The sequence below is a fragment of the Camelus bactrianus genome, chromosome 11, assembly GCF_048773025.1.
Source record: "Camelus bactrianus isolate YW-2024 breed Bactrian camel chromosome 11, ASM4877302v1, whole genome shotgun sequence".
NCBI lineage: Eukaryota > Metazoa > Chordata > Mammalia > Artiodactyla > Camelidae > Camelus > Camelus bactrianus.
This window is the reverse complement of record NC_133549.1, coordinates 83,233,444-83,249,006: the sequence shown is the minus strand read 5'-3', so window position 1 is coordinate 83,249,006 and position 15,563 is coordinate 83,233,444. Positions and strand designations below refer to the sequence as shown.

Here is a 15,563-nt window from a genome sequence, read left to right as displayed (position 1 = left end):
TTAGAATTACAGAGTAATTCTGCAGGCTCAGGGGAACTTTATGTTTTGATGTTCCCTTTTTTCTTATAGTATGTGTACTATATTGTATTTTTGACAATTTGAACTATGAAGTAAACTGAGGGTGACAATTATTAGAAACTAAATTTGATGACCTTTATAATTGTGTTTTAATTCATTTTAGGACAAGTTGAATTTTTAAAAGTAACTTTATTGAGGAATAACTTACAAACAATTAAATCCACATATTCTAAATATAGAGGTTTCATGACTTGACGAATGTGTACATTCATGTAACTGTCTCCTCAATCAAGATATAGAACATTGTTATCTCTCCAGAAAATTCCACTGAGAACAATTTGAATTTTAAAATTGAAAGAAATTTTGGAAATACAAATATTCAAGTGAAAGATGGGAGAACATTATTCCATCTTGGGAAGCAGAGATTATAACATTTTTTAAATATTTTTTTCTTTTTTTGATCATTAAATTTGGGTTTTTTAAATGCTGAAGTGTTAAAAAAAATTAACAGCTTCATATTAGGTAACTACTTGAAAGTTTTACTTTTTATTTTACTCTAACAGTTGTCATGTTTTTAATACTTTAATATGCTTTTTTTTAATAACTTCGTAATTCCAGTCTTTGTTCTCATTGAAGTTGTTGAATGTAAAAGTTAGTTACACAATTCTGTTGCAGAATTTCTCAGAATATCTAAAAGTCATGCTTCCAAATGAGTTTCATCTTTTTGAAATTGCTCACTTGAAATCTGACTTCCTAAAACATTTTTTAATTGCCTGTCTTGGAATTATCTTCAGATGCTACATTATTCTTTATAGTTAATAATCTCAGTCATGGCAAATATTTATTCCTTGACAATAGGTATAATTTCTGGAATTAGGCAGTCTGAAGACAAAATACCTTTTGACTCAAAACTTGAATTATTTATTTATTTGCTTTTGAACTGATTGAACTTATTTCCTTGAGCAGCTTGTAACTTGCTTCTGAAGGCAATGCCAAAGCAAAAGCTCCAAAGATGTTTTGAAATATGGCGACTTCTTGTGCTGCTTACATGCCCCTTCAAGTGTTGCATTCATTTAGACATATATGTTGTCATGTGCTTGCTGTGACGCCTTTAATAATTCAGCAATATTGCCAGTTTTATTTTCACTTAAAGCTCCATGTGATTTCATCCTACGTAAGAAATGCTTCGTTCATTTTCTTGTTAAAGCTTCATGTGATTGCTTTCTGAATGACTAGTGCCTTATGTATTTTCCTGAATGAACTCTTTTTCAATTCTGTTAGGGATGTATGTATTCATCAGGACAAGAGAATTCATCTCACAGTGGTGTATTTTGGTAAAGAAGGACTATCTGAAGTCAAGTCTATCCTCGAATCTGTCGCAAGGTTGGTGAGGCATGTTTGCATTGAAGTCCTTGATATATAACTTTAGAAGAATGAGAATTTCAGATATTTAATGAGTATTTCAGATATTTAATGAGTCAATAATTTTGAATAGCTGCTGTCAGCTGAGCATGTGAGTGGTGGTGGTAGCAAGTTCCTCATTTCACCCCTGAGTTCACTCGTGCAACTCTAGATGACTCATCTTCCCTTAGCCTCTTAGCAGACAGCCTAGCTGATCTGGGTGCTCTCACTCTGTGGCCCGCTCACCTTCTGTATATTTGCCTCCATTTATTCTTCATTTCCTTCCGTTGGACTCTTTCCCTTTTTCTAAATCTAACCTCTTCACTTTGATTTCATCTCCTGAGCTTGTCTCTTACTTGCCACCCTTCTTTCCTTTCATTTTCCTAAGTTCCTTCTCACCCTGCAAGTGATGCTTATTTAGGACTCCCCTATCCTTCAGAGACCCCTGCCTGACTCTACGGTTCCCAGTAGCTACTCTTAGGTTTCTGTCCTTTCACAGCTAAACCTCACAGAACGGTAGTTCTCTAACCCAGCAACTCATAGTACCTGGCACATAGTAGGTGCTCAGAGGTTTGAATGAATGAATTAGTAATTCCTTAATACTCCATTATTAATCCTGTAGCTTCTCAACCTTTTTATCTCTAAGTTATGGGCCCAAAGTTATGACCTAACTGCCACAATCAGGCTTTTCTCTGTCATCCTCCTTGATTGTTTGTTTACATTTGATACCTAACCAGTACTCCCTTCTTGAAACTTTCCTCTGATGTTTGTAAAATGTAAATATTTTGTAAATGTAGATATGTTATAATGTAAGATATTAGGTTGATTGTCTTTTCTGACCACATCAACTCTGTATCCTTTACTTGCTTCTCTACCTTTCTGCTAGTTGTGGCCATTCCCTAAGAGTCCAGATTTGGCCGGCCATTCTTCTCGAATCGTTCAACTAACATTCATTGAGTCCCACCGACTATGTTCCAGGTACACTGCTCGGGAGTCTGACTGGGGTGGCTGGGATAGGACTGGGCCCAGAGGAAGGAGTTGCAGTTCCTACCCCAAAGGGACTCTCACAGCATTGGAGTATAAAAAACAGACACTGTCTTCTCCTCCCCTTTCATCAGCTCCTCCTCCTGATGGCCCCCTTTCAGTTCAGACTAAGACCATTCTCACGATCCCCTGGGCTTGATGTCTGAGAGCCAGAGTCTTCACTCATTCTTTACCTCTTATTTGTCAGCTCCTGCTCACTGCACAGGACCTCTGCTCTGTCCTTTCCTTGCTGCAGCCACCACTCTAACCCAGGTTCCCCCTCCCTCCATTTCTTCCCTTATCTCTTCCCTCCTTACCATTTTCAGATCACCTACTAAGTGCTAATGGCTCACGTTGTTATTACAAAGTTGTCCCTGCATTAATCCAGATTCCTCTGTGGCAAATGATGGAAACTTACCTTAAACTTGCTTGAGGAAAATGGGAGCATTATTGAAGAATCTTGACTAACTCCTGAAATTAAAGGGATTATTATAACCAGATTTAATGAAGAAAACCAAAACAGCTTTGGTATCTTAGGAGCTGGGACCAGAGACTCAAATACCATCAGAATCTCTTATTGTCTTCTTACCTGTTTTTCTCTGCATGTTGACTTCATTCTCCTGTTGCAGAGTGGCTTCTTCCACATGTGAGGTATATGGCTGTTGGCAGCTCTGAGCTCACATCTTCTCAGCTTTACCATCAGAGAGAAAAGAGCTTTCTCCCAGGTCCAGTTGAGCAAATCCCAGAGAAGGACTTTTGCCCACTCTTGAGCCAGTCACTATGGCCAGGTGGGGTGGGGGTATTGTGATTGGCCCAGCTTGAGTCTAGTCCGGTCCCTAGGAAATTACTGTGGTTGGGCTATTCTATGATTAGTTCCTCCACTTGGTGCTGGGGAGTGTGAGGTGGTGATCAGAAGTTTCCCCCAAAGAAGGGAGAGATTTATAACCTGTAAAAGGGGAGCCCCTGGAGTCCACTCCATGCACTATTTGAGTCTTTGTTTCCATCTCTCCATTCCCCATTCTATACTATTGTAAGAGTAATCTTTTTTAAATGTTGCTTTTTTGATCCAGCTATCCCCTAGTACAGCGGTTCTCCAACTTTAACATCAGAGTCACCTGGAGTGACTTGTCCCAAGAGAGAGACAGATGCTCAGCTCCTCCCCTAGTATCTGATGCAGGGGACTGGGGTGGGGCCTGAGAATTTGTATTTCTAACACGTTCCCAGGGGAATCTGATGCTGTGGATGCAAGGACTTGTCTGTGAGAACCACTGCCCTAGTGGAAAAACCCTGACTCCTCCTTGCCTTTAGAACACTGGCTTTAACTTCTCACAGAAGGTACCCCTCAGTCTGACCCTTTTCTGATCTTCTCTCACTGTTCCCATTTTAGGACCCCTCTGTTCCAATCTGATTTGTCTCATCCCTGTTCTTTAAATTGCTTTCTACTTTCTTGCCTCCTTGCCTTTGAGAAGAATTAATTGGAATGACCTTTATACTCACCACTGAATTCAGGATTCTAACCAAGGCATAACTTAAATTCTGCTTCTAGCATCTTCTCTAACTACTCCAGACAAAAGCAATCTTTTCTTTCTCAGAACTGCTGTTCATTCATTCATTCAACAAATATTTATTGAACTCCTACTCTCTGAGGGACACTGTGTCCATAGTAGTGAACAGAACAAAACCTCTGCTCTCATGGAGCTTACATTCTAGTGGAAGACACTCGAACAGACATGTCTGGTGGTACTGAGGAAAACAAAGCTGGGCAAGGGGATAGACGTTAAAGAGAAGGGAGCTTAGGGCTACGTCACATACAGCATGAGGAGATCCCTCTGATAAGGGGACATTTGAGCAAAGATATGACAGACTTGAGAGAAGAGCACCCTTTGTATGTATCATTCATGAGGTTTGCATTATTTATTACCAAACATGATGGCTATTTTTCCCTGTGTATATTTCTTATCTTCCCAGTAGGTTTTTAAGATCCTGAAGGGTAGTGGTCTCTCAACGCTTATTAACCTCACACCACTAGCATGTTGCCTCAAATGTGGGCATTTAGTGAGTATCTGTCCTTGATGATGGTCATACACATGAAGCTCCTGATTGCCTTTCCCTGTATGAATGTAGAACCAACATAGTAAATAACCTGAAGTGTAAAATATGTTTTGTAAGTTGTGTTGAAGGAAGTCAACTTTAAATGGAACTTACCATTTGTTATATGTGCTTTCCTTATAGTGAGTCTGATTTTCACAATTACACCTTGGTCTCATTGAATGAAGAATTTAACCGTGGACGAGGACTAAATGTGGGTGCTCGAGCCTGGGACAAGGGAGAGGTATTGATGTTCTTCTGTGATGTTGACATCTATTTCTCAGCCGAATTCCTTAACAGCTGCCGGTTGAATGCTGAGCCAGGTGTGTAAAATGGTGGTGGGTGAGTTGAGTGTAGAATTTAAAACAGTGTCAGCATGTCTCATATTTTGAATCAAGTTAATTATGTTTTTTTTTTTTGAGTTATATTAGGCATAATTTAACTGGAATTTTAAGTAGAAAAGTGAAAATTTGCCCCTCAAGTTCATACCCCTTGTTCTCTTATGGCCAAATGCCAGTGTCTGTATTTGAATCTAAATAAACACATGCAAAGAAATAAAAAGTCATGAAATTGACAAGGAGGAAGCAGCACCCATTAGAAAAAGAGCCAAGCCAACAGTGTGATGTGTGAGAGTCAGCAGCACTGTACCTCAGGCAGATGGTGCCGGCACACTTACGGGCGTGCACGCTTACGGGGGTTGAGGATCAGTTGGTGCTTGGTCTCCAGACTGTGCATTTGGGGATGATTACTTATACTTTGTTTTATGTTGTATATAGTTTTCAAAAACATAAGAGCAAATGACATTTTTATGTATCAAATATTACTTTAAATATGAAAAGGAAGTTTTCTGTATTAAAAAAAATCTCACAGTAAATGTTTTTGATATAGAACTACTCATATCATTCAAATTACTACCTTCTTACAAGTCAATTTATTTAGGGATAGTTGTCAGGAACCCTGTGAGACCTAGTGAGTAAATGTGGGTTAGATTTACTTTTTTTTTTTTTTTTTTACACCAGACAGGATGAAGCCCAGAATGTAGAAGCTGAAGGAGATGTGTTTGCTTAATATAAGAGAAATATTTTATATAAAATATTTTATATAATGTTACATTATTTCTTTAATGTAAAACAAATAGAATTGCCTCTGGGAAATCAAGCTCCCCTTTCCTAAGTGGATTCTAACGAAGAGTTAAACATTTGCTAGGGATCTTGTAATAAAAGGCTGCCCATTACTTGCAGGGTCGTTGACAGCTTCTGAGCACTTCATATTATCATTTCTGATTGAGGCCAGTCTCAGCAAGGGGGTCTCTATTGAGGGGAGGTGGGCTAGTTGATTAGCTTTAAAGGTCCCTTCATTGATAACAGTTTGAATGCTCATGACAAAGGCTTTTGAAGGGGGCTATCACATCGGATATTTTTAACTCTTAATTTTCCCAGGGTTTCAAAATCTTGTTCAGATCAATCTGCAGTTCTATATTTTAATTATTCTCTGTATATCCATGATACAGTATCCTTTGGATTCACTGTTCCTATGATTTATTTTGGAGAGTGGATTTAACAGAAGTTTCTAAGTCTCTTGGTGATTGTCAGAGGTTAACCTTTATCTATTACTGTTAATTCAATGAAATAATGATTAATTAATGGCTCACCTAATGAACAGCTGAGAAAATGCTTTTGTGTATCTCCCCAAAGTCAAAGGGTATAAATGTATCACAAGGGAATAGAGCACTCTTTATAGTCTTTTTTTCTCTGTTCTTTTGCAGGGTTATAGTTTCATAGTCTAACTTATTGATATATTATGAAGTCATCATCGTGTTCATCAACATGAGTTTTCAGTAGCCTGAATATTGATAAAATACAACATTAATAAAATAAAATTACAATATGTAACAAACACTTTAACAAAGTCTTAGTAGATATTGCAATAAACATCAGTGGTTTATTTTATGACTTCTTTTTGTATGTAAACATATATTTTAATTTGTAGGTAAGAAGGTGTTTTACCCTGTGGTGTTCAGTCTTTACAACCCTGCCATCGTTTATGCCAATCAGGATGTGCCACCGCCTGTGGAGCAGCAGCTGGTAAGACTTGGTTATGAAAGGCCTCAAAGATCCTTGCTAGGTTCCTTTATGTTTGTTTCACAACAAAGTAGAAAACAAAGCTTCAATTAAAAACTGTAATTACTGTAAACGCATATCCATAGTCTACCCACCTCCATAAAATGCTTTTGTATTGTTTCAGAATTAAATGTCATTGGGTGAGGGCAGAGTTTAGGCCACAGAGAAATACTCATGTTCTAGAATGTGAAAATTATCTATTTCTACCAACTTAATTCTAGTAATACTAAAAATAAATTTTAATTTTAAAAAACTTACTAACTAGAAATTAAAACTACTAAATAAATAAGAAGGAATAATATACTACAGGAAATTACTTAGAAAGTCTTGGAATAGGAATGCCATATATCAGAACTTACAGTTATTGACAAAGTTATATAAGTTTTGGGAAAAAATTTAAATAAACTTCTGTGAAGTAATTGAGATTTACAGAAAAGTCGGAAAGATAGTATAGAGAGTCACTGTACTTCACCTATTCCCCTATTGCTTCCCCTATTGCTAACATCTTATATGACTGTGGTTCATTTGTCAAAATTAAGAAATTAACTTCGGAAAGTTACTGCTTATTACACTATAGTTTTTATTGAGATTTCACCAGTTTTTCTACTAACGTCCTCTCTCTTCCAGGATCCAGTCTAGGCTACTATATTGTATTTAGCCTAATCTTTTATTGTTAATATTAGGAAAAAATGGAAATAAATGAACTAAGAAGATAATTTAACATGTTTTTAAAAAAAAAAAAAGAAAACTAACTGAGAAAGAAATAAAGACAAAGGCAGAAATTAATGAACCAAACTAATAGGTTGACAAACATAGGAGCTTATTCTTTATTTGCAGAAAAAGTGTAATCATAAAGTGGGCAGATTTAGGGTAAAAAGGAAAACACAACATAGGAAATTAGAATAAGAAAACATTGGTAGAATAAGAAAACATTGAGAGAAATCAGTTTCATATAGTAAGTTTAAAAAATTCTAAATAAAAGGAAGGATTTGAGAATTGATAAAATATTAGTATGAATTAAGTTCGTATTAGTATTTTATAAAAGCATTTTATGAATAAAAGAGATGGAAGCTCTGAAGAGACTAAGAGCAATTTAAAATATTAGAAGAGTTATCAAACAGTTACCCGAAGATACATAGCTGTTTCACTGGTGAGTTTTTCCAAACGTTCAAAGAACAGGTAATATTGGTGCCATATGATCTACTTAATATATTTTATGAGGCCAACATTATCTTCATACCAACCCCTGGCAAAGCATGTATACACACACACACACGCACACGTACACACACGTACACGTACACTTCTACCTTATCTGTAGTCTAGTATTACTTAGGAGCACAGATACAATTGGGGGCAAAATGGCAAACTGAGCATCCACATCTGCCTTATCTAACACCCTCAATGCTTTGTGAGAATGAATTGCTAAAAATAAAAAGGCATGTTAGTATTGGGGAATGAGAGAAATTCCATTAGTGGATCTAAATTTTGGGAAATTTCTGTAAGATGACAATAGTTGTCATAAGAGAACAGTCTAGAATGTTTCAGGAGAACACTGAAGATGGGGCTACCTTGCATCCTCCGGGCTCATTTCAGAAGACAGGGAGTGGTGAAGTATGTATACTTCTCCAGGAGAGGTGCTTAACAACAGGCATCGCAGATACACAGGCTGGACCCTGGAGCTAGAGAGGCAGAGTAGGGTCCTCGGAATACGAGTTATAAGGTGGATAGGGAGCCCCAGACTCCAAACGTGAGCTGCTTTTGGCACATTCTGCCCGAGACCACATTTAGCCCCTCCTCCACTGTTACTGGAGATAGACCCTTGCAATCATAACTAGCAGCCATGGGTTTTTGAACAATGATTTTTGAAACAAAAATGAGTAGCAGCTAACCAAGACTTAGCAAAACATTTGACAGAAACCAACATTATGAAAGAGGTACGAAATCTTAATAAATAGGAAAATTAACACATGAGAATAGGAATACAGATAGAAACAACTTTAAATTAAGTATGTCTTAAAGGAAATTAGAGAAAACATTAATTTCACAAAACAGTATTTGTTGCTAAAAAAGAGTCAGGACTTGAAAATTGTGAAAATATAAAACTCAGTAAATGGGCTGAAAGCAGAATGGTCACTGTTGAAACAAATCTGTAAACTAGAAGATGGGCCAACTGGGCACATAAAGACCAAGAGATAATGTAAGAAAAAGATTGAGACCTGGGAAATCAATCCAGAAGTTCCCAGATTGTTTAGTAGGTGTTCCAGAAGGGGGAGAAGAGACAGGACAGAGCAGGGAGGAAATAGAAGAAAACATCAAAGAACCAAGGAAAGATAAGTCTTCTGGCACTCGAGAGCAGAAGTTAAGGGACAATCCTAATACCTTCCAGAGACGCCAAAAATAGCAAAACCTAGCTTGTCTACAAAGGAATGGTGATCAGGTTGGCATTTGCCTTCTTTGTGATGATACTGGTGCTAGAAAACAATAAAGAGATACCTTGAACATTGTGAAGAAAAATAACTTCAGTTCTAGAATCCATATTTGACCTATTTGAGGGCAAAATAGACATTTTGAACATTGAAAGACTCAGAGTTTACTTCTCACAGGCCTTTTCTAATTCAGTTGAATCAGAAATGAACACATTGAAGGAGAAAGACCTGAGAATAAAATAGTGATCAACAACAGCAACAAAAACCCAGTAAAACTTTTGTTTACATAGTTGTTAATGAAACACATAATAAAAGAGAAATTAATAGCAGCTTAAACTAAAAAGTCAAGGGGTACATACATGGTATACATATGTGTATTACCTAGCTCTGTCCCAAGAGGGTCTAGAAGCAGTGACTTCTTTACAGTAATAAGCACACCCAGCTCCCAGATCTTAATGCTGAGACAGGAAATAGAGGAGCCTGGAGCATCTTGTAGCTCCAGAAAGTGAGGAAATATTCAAGCAACAAAAGGATGAGGGTACGTCAAAGGGGCACAAGAGCCTGAAAGAGCTCCCGGCGGCAAATCTGGAACAATTTGAGCAACAAAATAAATCACATAGTACTGGGTTATAACGCCAAGCATAAAATAAATATCCATGAATCCTTACTGACGTAAATAAATTTGTGAGCAAATAAATAGATAAATAATAATAAATGAATGAATAAATTGGTTGATTTATTTATGTATTTGTTTTTTAATGGAGGTATGGAGGATTGAACCAGAATTCTAAATAACTTTTGTAGATACTCCCTTTTCCAGAAGGTGGAGATAGATGACTCACTTCCCAATAAACAAGTATGAAAATAGAAAAACTAAATTTAGCAGAGAAACCTGGCAGACACCACCTTAAACCAAGTAATGAAGGTTAGCATCACCAGTGTTGTCATGTCCTCCCTCATACGATGTAACAAGAAGAGCACTTTAGCCCTGTGGTCTTACTTCCAAAAACCTGCAACCCTACCCTAATGAGAAAAACTTCAGACAATCCCAAACTGAGGGTCATCCTACAAAATACTTCACTTCTCAAAACTGTTAAGATCATCAAAAACAAAACTGAGAAACTGTCACAGTTTCTCAGGAGTCTAAGGAGACATAACAAATGAAATGTGGTCCCCTGGACTGGATCCTAGAACAGAAAAAAAGACATTAAAGGAAAAAATGGTGGAAGTCAAACAGAGTCTGGAGTTTAGTTAATAGTAATGTACCAGTGTTGGTTTCTTAACTTTGACAAATATCCCACAACAATGTTAGCTAATAACATTTAGGGGAAGCCGAAAGCTACATGAGAAGCATCTGGGAACTTTTTACTATTTTACAACTTTTCTGTAAACCTGAAAAAATATTTCAACATAAAAAGTTCATCTGTAAAAAATTTTACTTGAAAAACAAACCCAAAAAAGTGCAAAATGAACTCAACCTGTTAGGGTGAAGAGCTAATAATCTTGTCTGGTTTGGGAGGGTGTGGGCAAAGAATGATTTGAATGCAGATTCATTGTAGATGTTGTATAGAAAAATAAGTTTAAGAACTTCCACTTCAAGTTCTAGTTTCACTTTGTAACCATTGCAAGTTATTTAAGCTTTCTAAGCTTATCTCCTTACAAACACAAGAAGAAAGCTTGCTCTCCATAATGTTTAGCTATATTACAAATAAATATGAAATATGGGGAAAAAAACAGGTAAAAGACAGCTGATGATAATTCACAATAAATATATTTAAGTCATTCTTATAAGAATAAATTAAAACAGCAGTGCAATTACTTTTTTTTTTGCTATAAAATCACTGTTTTTAAAAGCAGCCATGTGAGTGAGGCTGGCAGGATGGGGGCTCTTCCATCCCACCAGTGGTGTGGGAAGCATGAGCTTTCTGAATCAGGAGTTTTCAAACAGGTTCATCCCTTTAACCCAGTAATTTCCATTCCAGAGAGTCTCTGCCTGAGGTAGTAGCAGAACTGCAGAGTAGCAATGTGCATAATATTAACAACATTAAAAACAAGCAAAACTAATAATAAAATGATAAATTGAATTATAGTATATACCATGGTAAATATTATGTGTCAAGAGGAAAATGTTCATTAAATGGAACAGGAGTGTGAATGTAGAATTAAATGTAAAGTTTAAAATGGGAAATAGTATATATATGTATTTATATTTGTTTTGATATTTTAATTCTATAATAGCAGATGTTTTGGTACCTTTTTCTGTGTGCAAGGTACTGTTGTTTTTCATACATATTAACTCATTTAATCCTGTAACAACCTCTGAGGCAGGTGCTATTATTCCCCCTATTTTACATATGAGGACCCAGTTGAGTGCCGTCCCCCCACCCCCCCACCCCCCTACAAATGCACAGGGGCCGAGATGGGGCCAGGAGCCCTGGCTCTGTAGCTCCAGTCTCCCTCTTACCTGCTGTGCAGACTGCCTCTGTTACATTTATTCATCAGATAGTCAGTGTCCAGTCTATGCCAGCCATTATTCACCACTGGAACACAGCACCTAGAACCATACAGACATGGTTATTGTTCATAAGAATTTTTAGTGTGGTAGGAAGACACAGAAAATAAAATTAATAAGTATCATGCAGATCATTAAAACAGGCTGAGCTGTGAAGAGTGATTAGGTGGTTTCTGGGTTGTTTGGTCAGAGAGGCCTTCCTGAGATGGGGCTGTGGAGGGGCCATCTGAATGACAAGAAGGAACTTGATACACAGTGACTGGGAAGGCGGTTCCAGGCAGGAGAAACAGCTAGTGGATTTCCTGAGGTGGCTGGAGCACAGTGGGCGAGGGGGCACCCAGCTGGGCCAGGTCACATAGAGCTTGTTCTGCTGCTGTAAGGAGTTTGAATTTATGCTAAATGCAGTAGAAAGGAAAGCCTGGGGAGTTCTGGTTCTGCGGGGAGTGGACTGTGTATGGCTCTAGCTGCTGGTAGCCAGTTAGGCTTTTGCAGTAGATCAGGGGAGGTGCTGTGGCTTACGTGAGGGTGGTGATTGTGGAGAAAGGTTTAGGTATGATTTGGAGACAGAGCTGACAGAGCTTGCTGGTGGATTGGATGTGGGGAGTAAGGGAAAGACAGGAGTGGAAGAGGAGAGATGAAAACTTCAATTTGAGCATGACAGGTTTGTGTTGTGTATTGAAGGTGCCAAAGGGGGATTCATGAACCTGGCATCTGTGAGGGGCTGAGGGCTGGAGATGTAGGTTATGTGTGGATAGCTGTATCCCCCACCTGCTTAGGAGACAGATTAAAATGCAATAAAATATTAACAACCAGGGGTTATGAACAATAATGAGTTTCCTTCTACTTTCGTCAGTGAAAATGTGCTGCTTTTTAAAAAATCAAACAAAACCAATGACTTTTCCACAAGCCTGATAATATTTGAAGAATTTTTAAAGAAACTAAAGTTATAAATGAAGTCATAATATTTATAAAATCATAATTGGCACGGGGTAGAAATGTCAGGGTGAGTGTTTTAATACTTTGCACCAGGATTATATTTTAACTAAGGAGATAAGAGCCTAATCTTGGTTTTGCTACAAAAGTTACGCCTCTATAAGTTTATTTATTTTTTCATTTATTGAAAGCCTACCATGTGTGCGTTGTTCTAGGTGCTAGGGATATAGCAGTGATCGCAATTAAGAAAAAACGCTGTCTTCAGGAAGTTTTACTTTCTGTTAGCAGGGAAGAAGGCTTCCTCTCCCCACCCCACCCCCAAATGGAAAAGGAAATTTTGTATTTCATTTATTAGCTCCTACATGAGCCAAGTCCTCAGTACTGCCTGGTTAATTCTGTTTTCAAGTTGGTTTTCCATTCTACACAGCAGCTCTTTCAGGCTGTCTTTACCCATCTCAGAAGTGGCCTGAATATTACTGTATTTCTGCTTTTTGCAAGAATTTCCACAGTGTTGCCCTACGGATCACTCAGACTCATTATGTCCAGAACCTAGCTCCACATCATTCCTCTCTGGGCTGGCCCTTTCCCCCGGCTCCCACTCTCGGGGGGAGGACTGTCACATACCCGTTGTCAGGACATCAGACTGCTGCCATCTTGACTGATCCTTCCCCCTCATCCCCTGCTCCTGCCCATTTAGTCACTTGCTGACTTCTGTCAGTTCTGCATCCTAAATCTTTTTTACATCCACTGAATTTTTTCTTTCTCTACATACCATGATAGTCTATACCACCAGCTTCCCATTCCCAGGTTATAGCTGTTGCCTCTTAACCAGCCTCCCTGCCTCTAGTCTTGCCTTCGTACATCTTCTCTCTTCTTATCTATTCTCTCTTATCCGCCGAGTGATCTCCCCAGAACGTCTGATCACATTACTCCTTCTGCTCCTCCTCTTCAGATAATTCCCATTGCCGTTAGGATAAAGCCCAAACCAGGTGACCAGGCACACGGGGTTCTCTCTGACGTGGCCCTGCTGATCCCTCTAGGCCAGGGGTCAGCAGTCTGTGGCCCACAGGCCAAATCCAGCCTGCTGCCTAGTTTTGTATGGCCCATAAGTTAAGAGTGGTTGAAAAGTATTTTTTAAAGGGTAATACTTCATGATACATGAAAATTATGTGAAATTCAAATTTAAGTGGCCATAAATAGTTTTTTGGAATGCAGCATGTTTATTTGATCATTTATCTTTAATGACTTCTTTCACACTACAGTGGCAGAGTTGAGTAGTTGTGACAAAGAGTCTATGCACTGCAGAGCCTAAAATACTTACCATCTAGTTTTTTATGAAAGTTTTCTAATCCCTGCTCCACATTTGTGGGCACCTCTACTTCTGACTCCAGTGTTCAGTCCCACTGTCTTTCACCCACAGTGCTCTTTCTGATCTCAGGCCTTTGCACAAACTGTTCTTTTGCCTAAAACTTTCTCCCAGCACTTCTTTCACTCGGCTAACTCCTACTTAACCTCTCAGATCCCAGCTCTAACTTCATTTCTTGGAGGAAGTGGCTTAGAACGCTGCAGTTTGGATGAGGTGCCTGTCTCTCTGCTTTCTGTCACCCTCCTCACACCCATATCCCCACTTCCCTCCATACACAACTCAGACTCCATGGTCAGTCATTATCCACAGCCTCTTTTCTACTCTATACTCATCTCCTTCATCTCTCTGTTCTTCCAGTGTTTTCTCTTAAAACCCCAACCTAGTTAAGGGCAGCTCTGTCAACCAGGCCCCAGAGCAGCAGAATGTGGGTAGAGAGTGAGAGACAGTCCCACTGCAGGGCATAGCTTTAAATGTATGACTGCCCTGTGGTCCCGTGCCACACCCTAGTCCACCCACTCTGTGTCCTTCGCTGTGCGGGCCAGTGACACTGTCCTCCCACCTGCCAGCAGCCCTCACCACTCTCACTCTCCACGTATCCTGCTTCGTATCTCACTTAGAAAAGAGAAGCAGTGAGACGTTCACTTCCTTATTTTCCTGTCATGAGATCCATCCTCCTCACTGGCTCCGTATCACATCCCCAGCCTCTCTCCATTCCCGGTGGAGGAACTGCCCACGTCCCTTCATAAGGCCAGCTCGTCCTTTTTTGGTGAACTAGATAGAGCTCATCCCTCACGCCTAAACAGGGACGCCCCTCCAGCCATTTTTTATTCTCCCCTATCCTAACATTTTGCCTCTTTTGGATCATTACTATACACATATAGAAATAGTGTAATACCGCTTATGTTTGAAAAATATAGTCATTTCTTGCCCTGGGGCCTCATTCTTCTCACGCTTGCTTTCTGGGGTCTTCCCACATTGTTTCCTTAGTGTTTGTCGAACACATCAAGTGCACTTCTACCTCAGAGCCATTGTACGTGCTTTGTCTGGAATGATCTCAGATATTTACATAGCTTGCTTCCTGATTTCACTAGGGTCCCTGCTCCAGCGTCCCTCCTCAGAAAGGCCTTCTGTGGGCATTATATCTAAAATTTCTCTCTATAGCATGCTGTTTGTCCTGGCATCTTTCTTCCTAGCATGTATCACCACGTAAGACTTACATTTATTTATTTGCTATTTTTCCATCAAAACAGAGGCTCTGTGGTAGCAGGGACTTTGTCACGTCTGCTGGCTCCCAGCTCCCAGAACCAAGTGCAATAGATTAAACCTTGTTGAATGAATGAATTTAAAAAGGACGTTTATCAGGATTCAGCTTTCATGTAATTCTGCAAGCTCAATACCATCAAAGCCCTGATTTTCTTTTTCTTTCTCTGCTTGAACTTCAGTGGTGACTGCTCCATTTTAAAGCTGGTGTCCTTCATTGTGGAAAAGGACCGCAGCAGTTCCAAATGTCACATCTATACCATACACCAGGGGTTGGCAAACTTCTTCTGTAAAAAGCCACATAGAAAATGTTTTAGGTATTTCAGGCCATACAGTGCCTGTCACAACTATTCACCTCTGTCATTGTGCCACGAAAACACTCAGACAGTCTGTAAACAAGTGAGTGTGGCTGT

The 15,563-nt window shown here is 39.0% G+C and overlaps 1 protein-coding gene across 4 annotated transcripts in view; it reads left to right on the top strand.

Moving 5' to 3' along the window:
- Positions 1-15,563, top strand: part of CSGALNACT2 (chondroitin sulfate N-acetylgalactosaminyltransferase 2) — a 48,916-nt gene that overhangs the window by 17,515 nt on the left and 15,838 nt on the right. For 3 of the 4 annotated variants that reach the window (XM_074374431.1, XM_074374429.1, XM_074374430.1), the window contains exons 4-6: positions 1,300-1,401; positions 4,675-4,853; positions 6,520-6,614. In XM_074374431.1, the coding sequence (XP_074230532.1) occupies positions 1,300-1,401; positions 4,675-4,853; positions 6,520-6,614 (376 nt within the window). Of the gene's footprint in view, positions 1-1,299; positions 1,402-2,305; positions 2,398-4,674; positions 4,854-6,519; positions 6,615-15,563 lie in introns of those variants that run through there. The other variant, XM_074374432.1, reaches the window with a different exon arrangement.